The 24,369-nt window shown below is 40.3% G+C and overlaps 1 protein-coding gene across 4 annotated transcripts in view; it reads left to right on the plus strand.

Annotated features, from left to right (window-relative positions):
• Window positions 1–24,369, plus strand: part of CD226 (CD226 molecule) — a 106,959-nt gene that overhangs the window by 21,033 nt on the left and 61,557 nt on the right. For 2 of the 4 annotated variants that reach the window (XM_085018120.1, XM_085018117.1), the window contains exon 4: window positions 19,010–22,310. The exons of the other annotated variants lie outside the window; for them this stretch is intronic. In XM_085018120.1, coding sequence (XP_084874246.1) covers window positions 19,010–19,173 — 164 coding nt within the window. In that variant the 3' untranslated portion in view covers window positions 19,174–22,310. Of the gene's footprint in view, window positions 1–19,009; window positions 22,311–24,369 lie in introns of those variants that run through there. 4 annotated transcript variants of the gene reach the window in all.

A 24,369-nucleotide genomic window follows, 5' to 3' on the forward strand; every position in this document is an offset into this window, starting at 1 on the left:
TGAGATTTGGAGGGCTTCATTTTTTAAAACTAAGAATGATAGTGAATTAAAAGTATAGCAGCCATATTTCAAAATTAACCTTAAATATACTTAAAATTTTCCATGTGTATTTCATTAACAACGTATCAGGATCTATAAAAATTATATGCGTGTATAATATAAAGAGGGAGCTGATGATCTATTTAACAGTTAAGGAATGGACTTGGAAACCAGAACTTAATCTGCATAATAGATTGTGGGATCTTAAAAAAGATAAAGGAATTGAGGGTACTCTCTAAATATACTGATTTCTCCTCTTTACTGAAAGCTTGTAATGTGTGAGGAACTTGGTCAGTGTCTTACCTAAGTCTTTTCATTTAATCTCCCTGCACACTTGGATGTGGATATAACCTTGATTTGCAGGTAAGGACACTGACGGGAAGTGAGTTCTAGTAATCTGTCTGAGTTCTACAACTTCATATGCTTCATATGTGTCCACTGGATAGAGTTACATTTGAGGATGGATAGTGACAGCTTGGGGGACAGAGGATTCATCTGGGGCTCTCACATGAGGAGATGTCAATCATTGTTTGTCCTTTTGGCTCTCCCTTACCCTTGAGTTTTCAGCGTAGAGTTGAAGAGCAATTGGACATCTTATTCTGGATAAATGATATTGTTAAGGCAACACTGTTAAAATGTGTGGAGCCAGCATTTCTTAATTAGTAACTAATTTAGAGCATTTAGTGGTAATAATGGGAAAATGTTCTGAGAAGGCTTGGAAGATAACATTGCAAAGGCAGCCCTTCCATGGCAGAGTGTGTGGCGGAAGTGGGGTGGTGAGGCGGTTACTGTAACCCATATGTCTCCGGCCTTACTAGTCAAAGCAAAGGAAATGCCCTCCCCACCATGGGCAGCCCACCCAAACACTCCACTGACTAATTTTATTATGTGCCTACTGTGTATGAAGTAAAAGCATGTCCTCTTGTTTAATACTTGTAAAACACTGGGCCGGTGGGGTGGGGGGCGGGTAGGGTATCATGTCAACTACTATTGAGCTGAAGAAGCTGAAATTCAGGGTCATTAACCAACTCAAGGTTGCTAAGCTGCCAAGTCGTGGCACCAGATTGAAACCAGTCGATGTTTCCAAAAAGCCAGAAATGAGATGAAGGGGACCTTGACTCCAGGAGAGTGAACAAGAAGGCTCCAGGGAGGACCAGGTCATGCTGGACCTTGAATACTTGGAAGGAATTTTTAAAGATAAACTGGGGTGAGGGAAGGAGAGAAAATGGAAAGAAAGGGCATCTCTGGGGGTGTTGATAGCATGGACAAGGGCACAGGGGAGTCTAAAATTCATGCAGGGGACAGAGAGTGGCTCAGGTACTGAAAAATGATGGTTTCATGTAAAAACATGGGAAACTAGGAGACTAGCTTTGCTTGGAAGGGAGGAAATAAGTCCAATTTCAGATGCATTGAGTTGTAAAGTAACCTTTGATCAGCTAGTGGTTAAAATTATGGAATGGCAAACCAAAAGAAAGTTTAGGACTGAAAATATCAGTTTGGAGTAGTCTGGATGGTCAGAAGATGGTTAACTAAGAAAATACTTATGGACGGGATAGAAGCTGAGGCTGTAGCATTAGAGGATGCTCTCATTGAATTGGGGGAAGATTTGTGTTAAAGACTGGAGATGGCATAGGTGTGTGTGGAGAGACCTGAGATGCAGGACAGGTGTGTTATTGATGTGGGAGCAGCGGACGTGCTTCCTCTTTTAGCTCACGTGTATAGTAGAGGTCAGGTACCCAAACTCTCTGTGGTTAGGTGCTCTGTGTTGCTGTATCACGTAGATCCTCACTCTTCAATCTTCCATGCTCCAGCCCCTATCTCAGCTTGGACATGGGATGTTCTTCACTCTCTCCTTGTAAGGGTTTCATTCTTTCTTGGGTAGGAGGAGGCTCCATCTTAGATGGCTTTTATCTCTACTCCTGTTAATGTCAATTTTTTGCTTTTCTCTTGCCACTTGCTTTTGTTCTAATATTGGCATGATCTCAGGTTTTAAATTTTATTTAAAGCAAGAAAGGGGAAAGTAGCCCAGTTCTGGCTTGTAGAAATGCCTGTGCTGATTTGTGGGACCTGAATTCTCTTATCCATTAATTCCGTCATCAAGTCTTCACTGATAACCTACTATATTCAAAGTAATGTTTGTGGTTTGGAAGCTAGAAAGACATGGATCTTAGCTCTAAATGGTATGCAGAGTATTAGGGGAGATAAAAGTTGTGTACTGCAAACTGTAATTTAAACAAAAAATAAGTGCCATTACATTTCAGAGGATAGAATTTACTTTCAACCAGGAAATTCAGGACAGATTCAGTGAAAAGGGAGAATTTGAAGTTTATTTACCTTGAAGGAGGTAAGTCAGAATATTTAGACATGGAGATGAGTGAAGTAGGATTCATGAGAATTGCTTTAAATATTTGGAAAAATAGAGAGCTTTGGCTCTATTTTAACCTACTTTGCTTGACTTAATGCTTCGAAAGGCATAGGAATCCATGTATTATGCAATTATATTTTATAATCTATGTTAAGATATCTTCATACTCTCATTTTGGCTTGGGTGTTACCTATGCCAAATTCAGAAGGAAGGAAGAAAACAAGGGAAGTGACACTACCTCATGTATTAGTGACAGGTGAAAAGTGATGGATGGGGAAGACATCATCTAAAAGGCTTATTTGCCTGTCAAAGGAAATTCCAAAACAGGGCTAAGAGACCAAAGACTCTTTCTTACACTCCTGTTCTAAGGGTCACCAATACATACTGGCATGTTTTGTCCTTGCCAGATTCTTAGAGCTTTTTCCACGAGTAGCATTTCTCTTTTTTTTTTTTTTTTTTTGTTGTTGTTTTGTTTTGTTTTTTTTCTTTTTAGGGCCACAGGGGATATGGAAGTTCCCAAGATAGGGGTAAAAATGGAGCTGCAGCTGATGGCCTATGACACAGCCACAGCAACGCAGTATCTGAGCTGCATCTGAAACCTATGCTGCAGTTTGTGGTAATTCAGGATCCTTAACCCACTAAGTGAGTCCAAGAATTGAACCTGTGTCCTCACGGACACTGTGTCAGGTTCTTAACCTGCTTAGTCACAACTGGAACTCCTGTTTTGTTTTTTTTAAGTGATGTAGAAAAATAAGAAAAAATTCTTTCACATCTACTGTTTAAAGATTTAATAAATAATTATTAATAGATAATAATAAATAATATTAATAAGTAATACACTCTCTTAACATCCATTCTGACAAGCTCAGAAACAAGTCATTCAAGTTTCCCCATCTATATAACTGTGTATATGAGTACACATGTATAGACACACACACAGTATACATGTATGAGAATAAAGAAGGGTTCTGTGAAATGTTACATTTCAGCAGTTTTTCATTTAAGAAAAAGGTATTAAATAGTATCTATAAGAATACTGTAGCCAATCCAGGAAAACAAAACATTTTAAAGGCTTAGAAATCTTACTCCTTAATGAAATAAAATAGCATGTAGAGAAGGCAGATGACAACATGCATTTTAAGACTCAAGGAAAGCAAGATTATCGTCCCTGCACTTCTCAAGGGTGAAATTAATGGGAGTCTAAAAGTGGAATAGTTACCAGAACCTGGGCCAAGGTTGTTTTTATTGACTTGCTTTCCTTTTGCTAAGCCAGGGAGGAGATGCTTGAGAGCGCATATCACCATGAGATTCAGCTCTCAGGCTTTGGGGCAAAGCTCTGTAATCAAAAATCAAAGAGGAAGAAATAAAAAACAACTCTGAAACGAGGCAGCACTGGATTTAGATACAAAATTAAATTCAACTGTTGAATGGCTGGTAAAGTTTAACCTACAGGCACAAATACACTTTCAGGTTTGAGGGAGTAGTTTTTTCTGTTTGTCCATCTCAGTGCACCAGCCTCTCTCCACTTTGCTTCCTCTATACCCTGTGAGGCCCCCACCCCACCCCCAGCCTCGCTCACTTCTCAGCCATGTAGACTTGGTGGAGATGCACTCAGGCCACCCAAAGCAGGGGATGAACCTGGCTGTGATCTTTGCCTGGGATCATTTTGTTTACTTACACAAACCCTGCCCTTCCTTGAGTTTTCTTTCCAAGATGACCACAGCATGGGGTGGGTTTGGCCCACCTGCTAGAGGATGAGCTACAGCTGAAGTGGGGACAGCTGCTCCCTGCGGCCTTGGAGGTGGTCTTAGTGCAGCTGAGATGACACAGTTCTTGGTTTTCCTCCTTTAACCCTCAAGTGATCAAGACAACTCGCACCTCTCCTACCGCTCGTGACCACAGCCGTTCTCACCCCAGCGCCTCAGCGGCTGCCGACCACGATCTCTGGAACACGCTTCCTCTGCAGAGTGGGTGCTGCTGGTGTGTGGGTGCGAGTGAGGGTGGGGACTGTGGCTTCTGTGTGAGTCAGAGCCCTTCGGAATAACTGGAACCCGCCCCGCCCCCTCACGCTGAGACCCTTCCGTGGACTTTCTGGGCTTTTAGATTCTTAAAAAAAAAAATTCCTCTCATGGAAGGTTGAGAGCCACAGCATGGGAGCTGTGTTCACCAGCAGTTTTTCTTGAAACATCTCAGAGGGTTAGGGGTGGATGTCAGAGACCTTCAAAGAGACCTTACGGGAATGTGCACCTTGACAGATCACCGTAATGACTGAGTGTAAAATGGTATTTTTGCATTTTATAAAGCAAAGAATGAGAGGGAAAATAAATAACTGAAGAAAGAAGGCAAAAGGTCAAGCTCGCACGGCCAGAGGCTTGGGGGTCCCCAGTCTTCTTTCTCTTTGAGCCAGTGCTGTCCTGGGCCGGTGTGCTCAGTGTTGATAGCAAGGATACTTGGTCTAAGCTCTGTTTTTGGTTGCTGGTTTTTGTTGTTGCTTGGTTTTATAGGGAGTGGAGATTGGAAGCAAGATGGCTTTTCTGTTCCTTCGAGAACATTTCTGAAGACATTTAAGATTTTGAAATCGTTAAGAATTTTAAGACTATCAGGTCCATCCTTCAGGGATCAATGCGAAATGATTCCCCCAGGCGCCATCTCTTCTACTTACTCCACAATAGTTTTAATTAAGTAACACAGCTGATGGGGCGTCTGGCACTTCCCCTGAGAGATTATTCACAATCCAATAAATCTCAATGTGGGAAAAATTTCCCTGACTTCAGCTATTTAACTAACATACATTAAAAAAAAAAAAAATCTTCATAATCTGCCCAGAGAGAGAGGCCTGTGTTCTATAAAAGATTGATACAGAAAGCTTTCTAAGGATGAGCTAAGATAACGCAATATTCACATATAATAGCTCTGTAAATAGCCACCTGCGTCATACTTGCTGGTTTCAGTAGGGCCAATAAGATGAAGTGTAGGCATAAATTTTGTAAGCATTTATGTGTACCGTTTAACTAGCAGAATACTTTAGAAACTTAACATTCTCGTTTCAGAAAATTACCTCTTAAGAACATTCTTGCCTCATTTCTTGGCAGGCAACATGAAATCCTATATGCTATCAACGCTGACATTTCCAGAATAGCTTACTGAAGGGTGTGTGTATGTGGAGGATAATTTCCTTCTTGACATATAAAGAAATCAAGACTTCAGAAAAATTTAGGTCATCTACCTAATTCATTCCACTAATGTAGGACATTTATTTCTCTTTACAAACTGTATGCTATGACTGAAAGTATGTATACCATTTTTCATCAGAGAAACAGCCAGGGAAGTTAATATTTGTCTCTGAGACAGAGCTCAGTAACATTAGTGTATGTCTTGAAATGAGATCATTTTGTCTGTCCCATTAGCTTGTGACACCACAATTCTCATGTTATGTCCTTGTTATCTTTTAAGAAACATAGTTGCACATTTAAATAAGTGAGTAAATATAAAGAACTGTTATTTAATACAGTACTTGTTACTTCTCTTATTTTCCTTAAATCCTAGAAATGGTTCCTAAGAGAATGAACATTTAACAAGATAGAAACATTTCCAGTTACTGGTATTGTGTTTCTTCGAGCTGACACGGTGTTTGAATTTTTATTCTTAACACAGTCTGACTGTTATATTTTCAGTGAAAAGAGCAGAACTGAATCAAAGAGCAAGTTATTAAACCTTATTGTTCAAATGACACTTCCAGGTGTTAAAGGCTTTTATTGGATGAATGTTGATAACAGTAATTTAAAGAATTGTCAGCCCTTTCCAAATATATTGAGTAGACATTTACTGTTTGCTGTAAGGAGAAGAAATGAGTAAGATCATTGTTGTCCAGAAGTCTATAATCTAAGAGGAGGGGTATGTACTGTACATTATGTAAACATGTGGATCAATTAACCATGATGCACGGTGTAACTGATAAGTAGCATAGAACAGCCTCAGTGGAGTTGAGAGGTGATGAGATTAATTCCAATTTGGAGGACCTTTAAAGGTGTCTGTACCTTAAAGGTGAAAAATCTGGGTATGAGTCTGGAAAAAAATGCATCATGTAAAAACCCATAAAAGGGAAATGCATTTGAGGCAAATGAAAAATACATTTGGCCCCAGGCTTAGGGGAAAGGCAGTGGTGGAAGATCTAGTTGTGAACTTCCTGGGTGGTTAGTAAAGTTTTTAAACAGTGGAAGTTACATGTCGGTCAAGATTGCAGCCATTATTTGGAGTCTTTACTCTAGGCTGCACATGAGGTGATTTAGAAGCAGGAAAAAAGAAAGATGGGAGAGCAGGACACAAGTGCAAGGGAGCATGCAGTCCTGAAATGAAGCGGAGGCACTGCCTCCAGTGCCAAGTCCACCACTGCAACCTCCACAAAGTCTGTTTACCTCCCCAAATTATAAATAAAACTCCCGGAGTTCCCGTCCTGGCGCAGTGGTTAACGAATCCGACTAGGAACCATGAGGTTGCGGGTTTGGTCCCTGCCCTTGCTCAGTGGGTTAAGGATCCGGCATTGCCGTGAGCTGTGGTGTAGGTTGCAGACGCGGCTCGGATCCTGCGTTGCTGTGGCTCTGGCGTAGGCCGGTGGCTATAGCTCCGATTCGACCCCTAGCCTGGGAACCTCCATATGCCGCGGGAGCGGCCCAAGAAATAGCAGCAACAACAACAATTAAAAAAAATAATAATAATAAAATAAATAAATAAAACTCCCCCTCCCTAAGTGCCTTCCTCTTCCATCTTTCATTCAATAGATAGTTACTGATGTCGGCTGTGTGCAGGGGGTCATGTGAGGTTGGGGGTACATACAGACACACACAGAGGTAAGCCAGTGTGAGGACACAGGAGAGCAGCCTCAGAGGGAACCAACCCTGCTGCCACCTTGACTGCAGACTCCCTATCTCCAGAATTGTGAGAATATACATATCTGTTGTTTAAGCCACCCAATCTGTGGGACTTTGCTATTGCTTGCCCTAGCAAACTAATACAGAGGCCCTGATAATAGGTCAGATGAGAGAGGAAAAACATTATACTGAGGCAATGTAAGTCGGGATTGTGAAGAGAGGGGGTATATTCAGATAGAATTTCTTTCTGGTGTGCCTTTTGATTTCTTCCCCTCCCAAAGACTGAGAACTTGTATTTTTACAAAGTGTTAGAGCTGCTGGCCTTTGACTCGGAAGCTGCTGGAGCACTGCTCCTGTGCCTCCTGCTTTGTTGTGACCTTGTTCACTAGCCCTCCCTGGTCCTCATTATCTCTCCATCCTAAATCGTTCTTTTCAATGCACACCTTCCATCTCCCCAGAACTGTTTTATAATCGATGTCTGATACTCTTTTTTTTTTTTTTTAAGTCATATAGCCTTAACTGTGTACAGGCACTTTTTTTTTTTTTGTTTTAATCATTTTTAATTTTTAAAAATCTTTTTAGTGCCACACGCATGGCATATGGAGGGTCCCAGGCCAGGGGACAAATCGGAGTTGCATCCACTGGCCTACACCACAGCCGCAGCAATGCAGGATCTGAGCCACATCTGCAACCTCCACCACAGCTCATCGAAACGCTGGATCCTTAACCTACTGAAGTGAGGCCAGAGATTGAACCTGGGTCCTCATGGATGCTACTCAGATTCGTTTCTGCTGAGCCACAATGGGAACTCCAATGTCTGATGTTCTATATATCAAATGACTCTATTTCTACCATCCATTTTCCTCCCTGCTGCTGATTCCTCCTCTTATTGCTTTATTTCCTTATGTTATTGGCTATTTTTGACTGTGTGCTGCTCACAGCTCTTCATAAGGCATTTCTGGTTGTTCTCTGAGGCACAGAATAAAGGGACCTTCATTCACAAAAGCATCGTCTTGGATTACTTTACACTTGGGCTTTATGGGGCCCCCTATTATGGGAATTTAGAATAAAAATTCACGTGAGTGCAGACTTGTGCTTACAACTATTCAAGGATTTTCTTCCTTTCCATAGTCTCCTAAGGATGTGGATGAGAGCAGGTTTACTTCCAGTTCATCATTCTCATGAAGGTGTACCCATCATACATCTCAACAGAAGGGTCTTCTTGATTATCCACCACAGAGAGACCCTGAGCCTTGACACCCATTTCACTTGTTTTGCGTGTGGCTCAGAATCTCAATTCAAGCCTGCTTAGATTGGCCAGGTGGACTCAGGGCAAAAGTGGCTTGCTTCCATGTTCTTACCTCCCTAGTTTCTCTCTTTCTCTTAGATTTTTCTTGGCATCTCCTATGTTGTCAGGAATGTGATGCTTTAAGACATTTTAAAACATTTAGCATACATATTTAGTTTTTAATAGGAGGTTTAGTGCTAATAATTGAATCATATATTTTATTAGAAATGGAAATACCTACATTTCTAAAATATAGATCCCACCCCCAAAAACTGTTCTGCTCCAAATCTTCTCATTTAAGTCAGTATCCCCACTTCTCAAAACCATAGACATGATCCTTTGTACCCCATTTCCTCTCATTCTTCTTATCCAGTGGCTAGTCTTTCAAAGTAAATATCTCATCCATATCTCTCAGCCTATATTGCAAAGCACTTATTTGTCACTTCTGTATTTTTTTAAAGTTTATTCATCATCTGGATGCTTTTGTGGGAAAGTCTGATCTGAATAACATAACCCATCAACTTTCCAGAAAAACAATATCCGATGCCCCAGTGTTTGGACTCTGGGCCTGGTAGGACCATATTTCTAGTTATCTATGCTCTACATGCAGGTAAGGGGTACTTGACTTCTTTTGTTCTTGATCACCTCCAGATAAGACATGAAATTGGCTCAGCCTCCACACTTCTGGCAATGAGCTCAGACAGTGGATGATAGAGGAGGAGAGTTGAGAAATGAAAATATTTCATTTATGCTGGATGTCATGTGTGAAGTAGAAGGAGGATTCAAGAGTGACACCAGGTTTTTACCTGGGATCCTGGGCAGAGGATCCTGCAATCATTTCCTGAATTGGGGCATATGAGGTAAGAAGAAAGTCTGGATGGGGTTGAGGGGTTGAGTTCTGGAATATCTACAGTATGTCAGTAGAGCCCAGCAGGAGGAATTTTTGAGTCAGAGACCAAGAGAGAAACTGGGTTAGAGATGTAAACGTGGTGAAATTATGAGTGTGCATGAGTTTACACACAGAGCTTGGCTGGTGATCTTTTACATCAGTAACAGTGGTGTATTGAATGTTTACTGTGAACCAACCCTGGGCAAGGTTCTAAAGACTTCACCTGGATTCTTTCATTTAATCCTCATGATACTCCTATGAAGTAGATGGTATTATTAAAACGGAATTTTGAAAATACATTAAGACAGAGAGTGAAGGACAATCTATGGAGAGTGTAAGGAGGAAAGAGAATTTGGCACCAAGGGGTTACCTGGTAATAGTGTTAAATGGACATGAAAAAAACTAAGATGACAGGGATGTTATTAGACTGGGAGATGCCTCACTATTTACACCAGAGCTTGCAAGCTGGTGGCCCCTAAGACCCACTCCATCTGAGGAGCACATTTTTAGAAAACTGGAGACACTCATAAATATCTGAATGGAATGTTAATATTGACAGCATTTTCTAGGCTGCATTGTAGGTTGCCTTTTTGCAAAGAATACAATCTTAAATTCTTCACAATCCCCACTATTCCCTATTGTTCTACCTGCTGGCTTCGGTCATTTTTTATTACTGAAATTTTTAACGATAATATTTTTTTTTACTGATGATTTTCTATTATCTTCCTGGACTCTCTGGGAATCTGATGTTGCAATCCTCCTCTACTAAATTAAACCTCAATCTTCAAAGGTGCTATTTAAGGCCTTCTAAGATTTGGTCCTTGTGTATATCCCAAGCTTGTGCCTTTGTGCATCCTTGTTTTCAGCCAACATGGGTTAAATTTTAATTCCCTAGACATCATCTATATTTTTGAATTTGGTGTCTTTGTGCCTTTTATTTCCCTTAAATATTCTCTCACTCCATATACTACTCATCTTTCATGTGATGGCTAAAGAAACCTTGCCCCATCCCTAAAATGGAAAACCAATATTTCCTTCTTTACTCCCCCAGATGTTGCTTGTGATTACTTTTAAATTGACTGTATATCACTTTCTTTGTATTCCACCCAGTGGTTACCATGCCAGTTTCTCCACTGGCTCCTCAACCCAACCCCCAGATCCCACCATGAGGATCAGACACCATCCCCCTCCATGATCCCATGAAACTTGGACACAGTGCTTTTGTACATAGGAGACTTGACTCAATAAAATATCAAAAAGAGGAGGACTGAAGGGAGGGGCATGGATACTCTCATAGAAAATCATTGGAATTGACCCTTGATCAGTACATATGAAGGGGGTTTATTCCAAACACACCTAAATGGAACAAAACGATCTCTTCTGAATACCTTCCAGGAAGTGTAAAGTACTTTTCCTGGGTGATAAACAGAGGTTTATAGCCCATTACATATAAAATATAGTTTGAGGTATTTTGGGGTGTAGTTTTTCTTCCTCTGAATAATTTAATTATTTATACCTAACTTCATTCTAAAAGATAAGTAGAAATTCTTTCCTACTAAATATATTCTTTCCATTGGGCATTTATTAAATGTATGCAACCACTTTCCCATATATTTCATAGCTTGCTAAGACACCTTGATAATTCACCCCACTTGTTATTTCACCACAGAATGGTTTAGTGTGGATATATATTAGCACATTATTTGTGAATATATGGTGAGTTTAGTATACTATGTTCATAGAAGCATTATTCATAACACCCAAAAGGTGGAAGCAATGCAGGTCTCCGTTGAGGGATGAATGGATGAACAAATGTGGTAAAGGCCCAATAAATGCTGTTTAGTCTTCAAAAAGGAGGGAAATTTTTACACAGTGTATTATATGGATGAATCATGAGGATAGAATTATAAGTGAAATAACATGGAAAAGGACAAATACCACACAATTTCTCTTATATGAGCATGTAGAGCAGTCATATTCATAGAAGCAGAAAGTATGGTGGTGGTCGTTGGATGTGAGGAATGGGGGAATGGGGCTTGTTTAATGGTATAATGTAGAGTTTTAGTTTTGCAAGATGAAAGAAGATTTGGGGATTGGTTTCCCAACGATGTGTCTGTACTTAACACTATAGAACTGTACACTTAAAAATGGTGAAGATGGTAAATTGTATGTTACGTATATTTTACAATTAAATATAAATATAAATATTAAATATATGAGTTTACTTATAGGATTAATTCATGTGAGATTTAACTGGTAACAATTTTTATAGAAATTCTTGCTATCTTTTGTTTTGCTTTTTGTCTTCATGACGGTTAGAACAAAAACGGATTTGTTGACAGAGTACTTTGAGTTCTGGTTCTGCCCTTCCTCCTACTAGTCCTGTGACATGTGGAAAGTCCGCCCCTTCATTTTTACTGAGTTTCAGTTTACTCAACTATAGAAATGGGAATAATCATATCTACAATGGAGTTCCCGTTGTGGCACAGTGAAAACGAATCTGACTAGGAATCATGAGGTTGCGGGTTCAATCCCTGGCCTTGTTGGGTGGGTTAAAGATCCAGCATTGCCGTGAGCTGTGGTGTAGGTCGCAGACCTGGCTTGGATCTGGTGTTGCTGTGGCTCTGGCATAGGCCGGCAGCATCAGCTCCTATCAGACCCCTAGCTTGGGAACCTCCATGTGCCATGGGTGCGCCCTGTAAAGACAAAAGACAAAAAAAAAAAATCATATATACATTATAGGCAGGCTTGGGGATTACTGAAATAATGTCTGCCAAGCCCTGTGAGGGTACCTGGCACACAGCAAATGCAATGTACATGGTGGTTGCACTGGATTACCTTTCCACATTCCCTAAAATGTTGGACATGTTTGTTCTGTGTCAAGACTATTTTCACACACACATAGTAAGCAGCTATCAGATACCAGGCACTCCATCAGGAAGCTGAGATGTTACAAAAGGTGAGAGATATGGCTTCTGCCCTCATTCATATTATAGTAGGGGAGAAAAATAGATGTACTCTATCTTAGTATGACAGATTCTCTGGTGGGGAAAAAATGCCAAAGGGGGGCTATTAGAGCCCTTATAATGACTGTTGTCTTTTCACATTGTTCAGCCTTTGGGCAGGGGTGTCTGACAATTAAGGAGAGATAGGAGTTGGCCAAAGAAGTAGCAGAGTAGGTGTGTCCTCTGCAGTAGGAATGGCGTGTGCAAAGCTCTGGAGAACAAAGAGAGTGTGAGGTATTTGAGGTGGGAGCCCATGGTCCTGAAAGGTAAGATATCAGGTGGGAAGGGGATAGGTAAAAGGGAGAGGCAAGCCGGGGCCACACACTAAGCAGCTCTGTGCACCAGGGACAGGGAAGTAATTGAAGTGTTCAACCAGGGGAGAGGGTAGACTGACTACATTGTGGAGAGGAATTTGCATGGAGGGAGCCTGGGCTCCAAGAAGGCTATTTCTGTTAATAAGGGCAGTAGCAAGTGGTTTCTGGACTAGAACAGGGCAATGGGGAGAGAGAGCAGGGCACACGTTTGACAGATATGTAGAAGGTAGAACTGATTGCTTGAGTGGATATGGAGAGAAATTCAGAATGACACTGCATTTCTGAACAGTGGGGAGACTGGGAAGGAGCCAGTTTGGAAAGGGGACTAGGGCTTTGCAGTATCTGTGAATAGAAAGTGGAGAAAGAAGTTCTAGAAATCTAAGATAGTTGTGTCCATCAACTCTCCACATCACTATCTACTTAGGAAATTCTAGAAGGTGAGTTAGGTGCTCTTTTTCTTTGCCAAGATCACTCTGCAGTGTCCTTTCTAGTTTGTAGCTGGTTCCAGCATATTTTCCCAGTTTTCTAGACAAGAGTGAGCCTCCATGGAGTTAATTTCTTGACCTACCTAGAGTTCCCCTTTTGAATGGTGCCCATTGGAAAGGTACTGGTTCTGAAGCATGGCAGCTGTTCATAAATATCAAATGCACATTTTGTCAAACAAACCAACATTTAGCATTTGCAGAGAAACTTGAATGGAGGCTCCCTGTTCCTGGGGAGCTCATTTTTTTTCCAGTTCCTGAGTTAGGTCACATTCTCATCATTTCTTTAGAGTAACATGTCACCTCTCTATTTTAATGGGAAAATTTGGAAATTCCCTAATATCTTGCTCCATAAAATGGAACCAAATAATTCTTTGTGTCCTTATTCTCATTCTCTTTTAATTCTCTGAAAAACTTGTTTGGCATACTATTTTCAAGTGCTATCACATTTCTCTCACTCACTTTCTCTCTCTGATGTATTTTAAAACTTTTTGGCATTTATTTTATAGTGTTTTGCAGAGATGTTTTGCAAGATGGTTTTCAGATACTCTTTTGGCCTTGTTACTCATTTGTACCTCTGGGCTCCATCACTCTCTCAGTTGAACGGCCTTTTGTTTTTTTGGTGAGATATTCATCCTACTGTGGCACTTTCATTTTGCCAATCTAGCCTTAAGGGGCTTTGTTTTAAGCACCCAGCCCTTTAAAGCTGCAGCACCTATTTTTTCCTGGACTTTCAAAAAGGTGTTTTCCAGTAATTTTGGTTCCCCCCCCCCTTTTGGCATTTTTACACTTTCAACTATACCTTTAATTTTTCAACCAGAAAATGTGCATTTTATTATAATTTTTACTTGTCATTATGAAAAATTTCCAATGATTTTTAAAATTAATTTTTTTTTCTTTTTTGTCTTTTTAGGGTCATACCCACAGCATATGGAGGTTCCCAGGCTAGGGGTCAAATTGGAGCTGTAGCTGCCGGCCCACACCACAGCCACAGCAACGCCAGATCTGAGCCTCGTCTGCGACCTACACCACAGCTCATGGCAATGCTGGATCGTTAACCCACTGAGCAAGGCCAGGGATTGAACCTGCATCCTCATGGATACTAGTCAGATTCGTTTCCGCTGAGCCATGACGGGAAGTCCCCCAGTGACTTTTTTTTTTTTTTTTAACTTTCCTTTCTGGTTAAAACTGCCTTTAGTCGTTTTGATCACAACAGGTGCTCCATAGTGCTTAACACATATATCTATTAGATTTCACAATGAGATATAAATTTTTTCTTTTTTTTTTTTCTTTGTCTTTTTGCCATTTCTTGGGCCGCTCCCGCGGCATATGGAGATTCCCAGGCTAGGGGTCCAGTCGGAGCTGTAGCTGCCAGCCTACACCAGAGCCACAGCAACGAGGGATCCAAGTCGCATCTGCGACCCACACCACAGCTCACGGCAATGCCGGGTCGTTAACCCACTGAGCAAGGGCAGGGATCGAACCGGCAACCTCATGGTTCCTAGTCGGTTTCATTAACCACTGCGCCACGACGGAAACTCCGAGATATAAATTTCAATGTGTTTTTAGTTCCTGTAGATTCATGAACCAATTATATGTACAACCTAAATGCAGAGGGTTGATGATTTTCTCAGAGGAAGAATTTAAGATAGAATTCAAGATAGAATATAGATAAATTTAAGGAGTCCACCAGTTTAATTTCCAGTCTTCTCCATTTTGCCTACTATTTTCCTCTAAGTTTTATAATATTGGCCAGAAGGTCTAAAGAACAACCCAAGAAGCTAGCGCCCATTTTGTAAAATTTTGACGTTTCTGTAGCAGTTTGCCTATTTAGATGATTTCTGTGTATGCTGTCCTTTTATAAATGATGCTCTATTTATCTTCTAGAAGCATTTTCTTTTGTTCCAAGGCACAATACTCTATTGATTTTTATTGATTAACCTCTTTCCACCCTGAATCAGATGTGTCACTTATATCAAGCTTGTCACTTTCCTGCAACTTTCCCATTAGTCCACTTAATTTTTTTAGTCCTCCAGGATACATGGAGATAAAGTTATGGATTTCTATTGGTCAGTTCCCAGATAAGGAGGGAGATGGAGACTTCACTAGGGAACAGCAAATTTTAGGAAGATCAGAGCTGCTGAGGCGAGGCAGGGAACATTTTGTCAGTGGTTGCTAAGAGATTTAAAAAATCCTGTTTAGTGGGTTCTGGTCAGTCAAAGCCAATTTCTTCCTTCGTCCTCCAATCCTGCCTTCCTGCAACCTGATCCCTCCTCTCCAACATATGCCATATTTTGCGGGTTTTTTTTGTTGTTGTTGTTTTTTGTTTTTTGTTTTTACCATTTTTCTGCTTCAAAACTACTCTCAATGCCTCTAACTCTACTATCTCTCATCTTAAAACTGTTCGAGGGTGGAGAAGGGGGTGCTGTGAAGGACTCCCTTCCCAGGCATTGGTTTTCAGCACCATGTATCCTCAATTTGACCTGGGTCTGAGTGTTTGACTTCAGGAGGTTAGTGCAGAGAAGAGTGTGAGATTCTACTGAAGTCCAGCATTTTTAAATCAAGTCTTAGTCTTTCCAGCATGAATTGTTACTTTGACCTAGTCCATTTTTATGGTGTAAAACATTGTAGACACTCAGCAAACACTCAAGGCCTTTCATGCTAACAATGAAATGATTGCTCATTCCTCATTAGGCTTGTATTAATATTTGAAAAATACTATCTATCCTTCTTACATCAAAATTTTAATTTTGCAATATATTTGTCACATCTCCAATGTTATTATAAAAACCTTCTGTCACTTTTCCAGCTTTGTATACACCTTAGTGCTTCATTTAGTAAACGATAACTGGTCATTTATCATGGAGAATTCTCTCCCTTCCTTCCTTCCTTTCCTTCTTTCTTTCTTTCCTTCCTTCCTTCTTTCTTTCTTGGGCTGTACCTGCAGTGTATGCAAGTTCCCAGGCTAGGGTCAAATCGGAGCTGCAGCCGCCAGCCACAGCCACAGCCACAGCCACAGCAACATGGGATCTGAGCCATATCTGAGACATACACCATAGCTCATGGCAATGCCAGATCCTTAACCCACTGAGCAAGGCCAGGGATCAAACCCGCATCCTCTTGGATACTAGTCAGGTTCTTTACCCACTGAGCCACAACGGGGACTCCAATTCTTAGTACTCTCTTGACTGTCATCATCCAAAGATAGAAATAGGATCTTGTTTTTAATTTCCACACATACACACACACACACACACACACACACGTGCACACATACACACGCACATTTCCAAATCAAACCAAAATCAAAAAACCTAGAGGAAGGACCTCTCTAGGGTAATAAGAACGGAGAATATCATGGAAACAATTTATGGCAAACAGCAGCATTGGATAAAATTTAGAGTGTGTAGGGCATATAATGTTTGTGTCCTTCACTTTGATGTACAGCTCCTTAACTCAACTAATGAGCAGGCAGGTTATGTGAGGTCATATTCGAAAATAAGGTCTATTGAGGAAGACCTCATGGGTCTCCCCACTGGGCACATGTTGTATTTGATGTTTTCATGGTGGCTCAGTTAGGAGGGAGGGGTTACATGCTTATTAGTGAAGCTGGATGGGGAAGGTGAAAACACTAGTGACCTCTCATCTGTTTGAAAAGCCACTCTTGTCCTGGAGAAGCTCACAGTCTAATGCATAAGATGGTGCATTAACTTCAACAGAGATGTCTAGACAGAACAAATAACAAGGTGAAAACTACCTGTGTGGTGAAGTTGGAGAAGGCTTTACAGATGATCACCGTGGAAGAGGTTTTCAGGGTGAATATAAGTTTTGAGGATTCTAGCAGACAGAGCAACATGCACAAAGAGATGCAGAGTGTGGTGGACACATGAGGCTTTGAGGGGCCTTCTGAGCACAGGAGCCTTCTGAGCACAGAGATTAAGAGCCACAGGTGGACTTGGTGTGAGGTAATGAGGACAGAGAGGTAGAAGGACAGACTGTGCTGGCACAGGGGTGTTGAAACTGTGTAGCAGAGAGGGTCACAGTCAGATTTACATTTGGGAAAGACTGCCGTCTCAGAAGAAAGGTGGGTATACGTTTCCATATCCTCAGCATGAAAAGCAAAGGCATTTTCAGATTTCTGATTGCAGTGACTGGTTGTATGTAGATAGGAAGAGGACAGATGCAGTTGATTTCCACTGCACACGAGAGGTAATGTTTTTATTTAAAGGGCTCCAGAATTGGTAGTTTGTAGACATCAAAATAGGAGCAATGATGTACTCCAAGATATGCCCACTATCCTGGTCCATAATGAGACTTTGCTTCTTTCTATTAAGAAACTGAATCACATTTTGGATTCAAATGGTGACTGTGGCTTTAGTAGCCACAACTTTGTTACCATATCTTTAAAGTGAGAAGGAGCCTAAAATGTAGGATGATTTTGAGATTCAGTGAACCACTTCCTGGAAAGTATTTGTCATTTTTTCACATCAAATTCTAAGTACTTCATACATGTTAAATATTTCATTAATTGAGCAAAATTACCACATCACAAAGAATGCACCGAAGTTGTTTCCTTTTGAAGAAGAAATATGAGTAGTGCTATATAGAGAGTGAGATACAGAGGACCTATATTTCATGAAAGTAAAAGAGAGAAGAGTCAAGATTTTTCAAATAATAGAAGAAAGTGATGCATTAGTAGGACAATAAGGCTGATTGTCTTCAGAGGGCATTCTTTTATCTTGTATCCAAATGGACATTTGAAAGCAACAGAGGTGTATTTTCTGTGGGAAATTCCTGTGTTTCAAAACACATGAAGTGAAGGTTCATAAATAGAACAATGAAGGATAAAGAGATTTGGCCCCCTTTTATCAGAACCAGTGGGGGAAGGGAAATAAGTTCATTTGTCGTATCTTCCCTGAGGCAAGCAAGGCAGTTAAGATCCTCTTCTGTGTTTTCCAGTTTGGGGGTTGAGTTTATGAGGAAAGAGTGAGATCAGTAGCAGGTGAAGTCAGGGGATAGTTCCTGTTCCTCGAGGTAACTATTGATTCTTTTGGGAAAGAACTTCATTTTTAAAATCCTCATGGAATATCAGTATATTACCTATCTTGTTACTAGTACTTATGTACCAGTTAGGATAAACAATTCTTTTTGTTAGGCGCAATGGTCCTGCCCTGCATTGTTGAGCAAAGTAAGATAAAAATATGCTTTGCAGAATGCCATTTACTTCACACAGAGATAATATGTTTTATCTTTTCACCATTTTTTTATTCTTAAATCTTAGATAATCTTCTTGCCTTCAGTTCTTTCAAAAAGTATAGTCATGGTGTTTCTTTTGCTACCAGACATTGTTTAAAGGGTTTTATCTACCTTCTGGACAATGCATTAAATATTGCGGTGAAAATGAAATGTTTTGTATTTTGGGATAAAATTCTCTGGTTCGTGTCTTCCTCAAAATATTTTAGATATTCTATTTTAGTCATACGAAAGTTCGTTTTTTTCTCCTGTATTTGAAAACATTTCAACAGCTTTTCTGGAATATTTGAATTGCTTGAGTTTCCCCAATACTCTTCCTTGCCTTGAGCATGAGGGAAACAACAAGGCCGCAGACAGCGCTGGGTCATCCTTGAGAAATGAAGAGGCAGATTAGCTGAGATGATGTTCTTTGATGCAGTGGTTGAAGCCTCTACCGTCAAAACATTTACTGTGTAAAGTTTCAACCAGTTTTGTATGTTTGTTCTTTTCTCTTGTTTTGGTTCCAGATCTCCCAGCAGCTACATGGTTTCCCAAGTGCTCCTTCATCTTTCAATTTCTAGGCTCTGGACAGGCTCTCTGCCACCTTCTGCCTCCTCCGATTGCTTCCTGTGTCTACAGAGGACAGCAGTCCACTCACGACTTTTCCCCAGCATTGCATCTGCAAAATTAAGTGTAAGCATACATTCAGTGTTGCAGGCCATTTTCAAGATTTGAATCCAGGGCCTCTTGGCAATTAGGAATCTCTTTTGCTCCTTTTTAGAGTGAATCCAAACTATTTTTTTTTTTAACCTAAACTTCCCCCTGTGATTTCAAAGCATGGTGAGCAATGGATGAATTATCACACTGGAGACTCAGTCTTTGAACACTTTCAATGACTTTTTTTGCCAATAAGTCATATAAGGAATTAAAGATATGTTTATATACAAAACTCAGGGCTTACCTGATGTTCTAAATGATGAAAGAGAGATGAAAACAACAATTTGGGAAGTTCCCACTGTGGCTCAGTGGGTTAAGAGCCCAACTAGTATCCAAGTATCTAAGAGGATGTGGGTTCAATCCCTGGTCTTTCTCAGTGGATTAAGGATCAGCATTGTCATGAGCTATGGTATAGGTCACAGACACACCTCAGATCTGGCACTGCTGTGGCTGTGGCTTAGGCTGGCAGTTGCAGCTCTGATTTGACCCCTAGCCTGAGAACTTCATATGCCATGGGTGTGGCCCTAAAAAGAAAAAAAAAAATGCAACAATTTGGGAAAGTGTACTCAAAATATTAAGAAAAAATTGGGTAAGAAAACATGTAAGTCCTGTTTTATTTTTACAGTCAGCAGCTATATGCAGAGCATAGCTTAGAAGTAGCCCTGTGAAGGAAGAGATAAATATAGGTTAAAACATGGGCATATGGGAGTTCCCACTGCAGCTCAGTGGAAATGAATCTGACTAGCATCCTTGAGGACTTAGGCTTGATCCCTGGCCCTGCTCAATAGGTTAAGTATCCAGTGTTGCCAGTGAGCTGTGGTGTAGGTTGCAGATGAGGCTCAGATCTGTCGTTGCTATGGCTGTGGTGTAGGCCAGTGGCTACAGCTCTGATTCAACCCCTAGCCTGGGAACCTCCATATGCTGTGGATGTGGCCCTAAAAAGACAAATCTAGTAGAGGAGGAAGAGTCATACAGAAAAGCTCGCCGGAAGATTCCCCATAACTCTAGAGGCCAGAGGCAGCAGGCAGGGGAGGGACAGAAAGAAGGAAGATGCTGAGGGAGGGAGTAACCCCTCCTGGGGTTCATAGGCAAGACCAAGCCAGTGTGATAGACATGGGGACCCAGAGTGAGCTCAGGGACCAGGCGAGCGGTGGACCAAAACTGAAGGTTGGCAAAACCCAGCCAACTCTATTAGGTCTTCTAACGTGTGCTCCGAAGTTTGAAGTTCACCGCAAAGGCTTTGGGGGTGCATTCAGAAATTTTAAACTGGGGATTTACAGGGCCAGACTTGTGTTTTACCAAGATTGTTCTGACTATGTGATGGGGGATGGATGGAAGTGAGATGGGCGTGAATAGGGAGAGTAGGTCAGCTAGTGCTCTGACCCAGGGTAGCAGGAATAACAGGAGCAAGCACCACGAGGGAGATGCAGAGGAGGGAGCAGGTTTAAGGCTTCAAAGGAACAAGAGTGACAGAACTTGGAGGTGAGTTAGATGAGAGGGGCAGGCAGGGGCAAATTCAGTTAGGTTCCAGTCAGGCAAGATGGGGATGCATTTACCAAGATAGAGACCTTCCGGAGGATCCTGTGTCATGAAGACTCACAAGTTACATGCAGAAAGTCGTACTGTTATTTTAACATCTCTTAAAGCAAACTCCAGACGCTAATAAGTGCTCATTGCGTACATGTATTGTGTGTGAAATCCTTCCCCGAGGTTCCCTATGGATGACTCATTAGAAAATATTATTTTGTTTGACTTTTGTCTACAAGTCAAGAAAATCTATTTTTTGTATTACTCAAGGAATCAAACATATCACTGTTTCTAGTTGAGATGATAAATGTTTTGAGTTATGGCTTTCTGGAAGACATTTTATTTCATCCAGATTAGTCTGACAGCCTAATTTTTTCCTTTTATTTTTAATTTTTTCATAAGATGTATTTTATTTTTAGAGTTGAAATAATATTTGGGGAGAGGGAAAGTAGGGGCGGGTGAATGGTCAATGTCATACTTTATTATTCCCTAGACCTTGCATATTCTAAAAATTGGCTTTGGTTTATTTATCTCTGGCTTTGTAAGTAACTATACACTAAATTAATCCTTTCCTGAAATATGCAGTGTGGTTTTGGGTTTATTTGTGGTAATCACAAACAACTTGCAAATCATCCCCTTGGTGGTTATTTCTGGTTGCTTACGCCGCCCGCAACTTATTTACTTAGATGCCTAATTTAAGCCTATGAGTAAATTATTTTTTGTTGTTGAATACAATTGAATCTATTGACAGGCAAAAAAGATGCTTTATTCTCCTGTTATTTTGCACAGTATACATCTGAAATGAAATAGCGTAACTGTGATAAACCTCACCTTGATTGAAGCACGTTGGGATATATTAGTAATCACTGCCACTGGCTCTGATTCAGATCCCCAAATTTTACAGCTTTTTGTTTTGTTTTGTTTTTAAAAGGCAAACCCATAAATGTGATAAATGTAACTCCAAGATAATGGAGTTAGGAAGCCATCACTGAAGGCAATTTTAGAGGAAAATGGAGAGTGTAAAATGATGACTTTAATATATTTAAAATTATGGAGGTGGAAATTAAATTGCAGACTTTGGAGAGAAGTGTGTATCGTGCAAGGAAAATAGAAGTCACCCCTAGTTTAGAGGAAGAGTTTATAGCAAGATAGAAAAGCCAGGGAGGTGGCAAATGCAGAGTTTAGATATAAACATTTCAATTAGTTTCTGCATTTAAAAAAATGACATAGCAATAGGACATACAAATTCATAAACGGCATATTTACCTGAGCTCTTCTCGCTTCAAACATTGTCTTTGGGAACTAATTGTAATATGAAAAAGAATTTTGTTTCTTTTTCCCAGTTCATCTCTGCTTCTAGTGTTGACAAGTTTAATGCAGCTCTGAGATGAATTCTAGCAAATGGGGAGCCAAGGCACAGCAGAAGGCACCCAAGGTCTGATTAGTGACGTCAACAGTGAATTCATGTATTAGATTAAAAATATATCACGCAGGCTCTTTGGTCACTTACTAAAATGTCCATACATGTCTCTATATTTCACTTATTCTGCTACTAATAAATCGAAGCAGTGATTCTAAACCTTATTAGATTCAATGTTCTCTTTCATTATAAATCCCTTTAACAATTTTGAAATCATATACATAGATAATAAACCTACCTATGCATACATTTTCAAAGGAATAAAAATAATGCCTAATGTATAATTTCCAGAAGTAACATGGAATTAGTTTATAGTAAGATAGTCTATATTTTAACATATAGATTTTGGGGCTTTATTATGTGAGAAGGCAAAGTAAAGTGATAAAATATGCCCACTTTATTTAGAATCACAATGAACTACAACTACACATGCCATAAAATGTGCAGTCATCCTGAGTGTCAGTGTCACCATGATGCTGTTTTCAAAATGAACAACTCCTGGTGAAGTTCTGATATTTCAAGGTGAAATCTTTTCCGATTTAAACAGACCAGGAATAGAATTCCTAAAAAATCAGAAATATTTTGTGGGCCTTTTCTTGTATCAATGTATTTTCATATGAGTCAGGATCTCTTGCATTATTAATTTTAATTCCTTTGAAGGTTGTTAGGTTATGGCTCAGAACTCAAACATCACCTTAAATATAGTAGGTCCTCAGTTGATGCTTGTTTGTATGTTGGTTACTTTGGACCATGAACATTCCTATTTTATTGAGAGTGACAGAATGACAGTTGAATGCAATCTAAATGCTTTTAGTTGTGATTCTCAATTAGAAGAAGGGTCAAAAAACAAAAAACAACAACAAAAAAAGAGGGTCAAAAACTATAGTCTATCTTGCCCTTCATTCTTTTTCTAATTTCTTTTGGTAGAAATGCTTTCTGAGGGAGCTCCCATCATGGTCAGCAGTAGCAAATCCAACTAGTATCCATGAGGACACAGGTTTGACCCTTGGCCTTGCTCAGTGGGTTGAGGATCTGGTGTTGCTGTGAGCTGTGGTATAAGCTGCAGATGCAGCTCAGATTCCACGTTGCTGTGTCTGTGTCATAGGTCAGCAGCTGCAGCTCCAATTTAACCCCTAGCCTGGGAACTCCCATATGCTGCAGGTGTGGCCCCGAAAAGCAAAATAGCAAAAGAAAAGAAAAGAAAAAAAGAAATGTTTCCCTAAAAGAGCAATATGCAGGACCTGGTACAAATACTGGACTCTGCAGGTCTTCAGTGTGAAAATTTGGAGCCTGAAAGAGTCATTGCAAGGAACTTCCAACCACAGGTTCAAATCAGAATTAGAAAAGTAATATGTATTTCTGGGTCCATGAACATGAGGTATATATTGATAAATTTATACATTGTGAGTTTCATTTTGATGGTAGTAATGAACTTAAATTAAGCTCATCTGGTTCTTCCCCTCATTGCCAATGGCACTAATATGAGGTGGTTGACTGGGAGCAAAGAAAATCTCATCAAACTCCTTGGAAGGCTCAGGTATGCAGTGGCTCTCAAGACATCTTAACACGTGCTCACTTAACACGCTAAGGGCCCTAGAGTTGTTTTGAGTGTGTTATACGGAATGTTTTTGTAGAAGTGTAGGATTTCAGAACCAGAAAACTTCTACTTCCTGACATAGTATTTACAAGCCCAACTCTTGGACAGTATTATAATTTAGGGACAATTTTGATCATTGCTCTGAAATAATGCTAAGAAAATATGATCACAAAAAGACAGCTTTAAAATTTTGGAAATGTTTGTAAAAAAAATGCTGTATTTTCCCCAACTTACTTTGTTTCCCAAAACTTCATTAGTAACACTAGGAATTATAGAGAAGGACTGGGATGCCAATTTCTTCTTCCCATGCTTTGAAAAGAAGCATTGTCTCTCCTTCCCTTTTCCTCCTATGAGGTAGACTACCACCTTCTAGTTCTTCTAGCCTGTCTGAGGTTTCTCCTGTTTCCCTTGGGCTGGTCCTTTGTTTGATGACAAAATTTGACATCAGGCTCCTACCTGAGCCCTGGGAGAAGCATTCTGCATCCACAGTGGCTCTTCCTGCTTCCAAGATCTGTGTTGGCTAAGGGACCACAACCTCCTCCTTCTCAACTATCATTGGTGCTTACCCAACTCTTGGAATTTACTGGTCAGTGCTCTTAGGTTGTCATTCCAAAAGCAAGATAGAT

Source organism: Sus scrofa, chromosome 1 (genome assembly GCF_054392235.1).
Source record: "Sus scrofa isolate SSC_HxYL_T2T_F1_AM1 chromosome 1, Sscrofa_HxYL_maternal_Yorkshire_Landrace_v2.0, whole genome shotgun sequence".
In the NCBI taxonomy this organism is placed as follows: Eukaryota; Metazoa; Chordata; class Mammalia; order Artiodactyla; family Suidae; genus Sus; species Sus scrofa.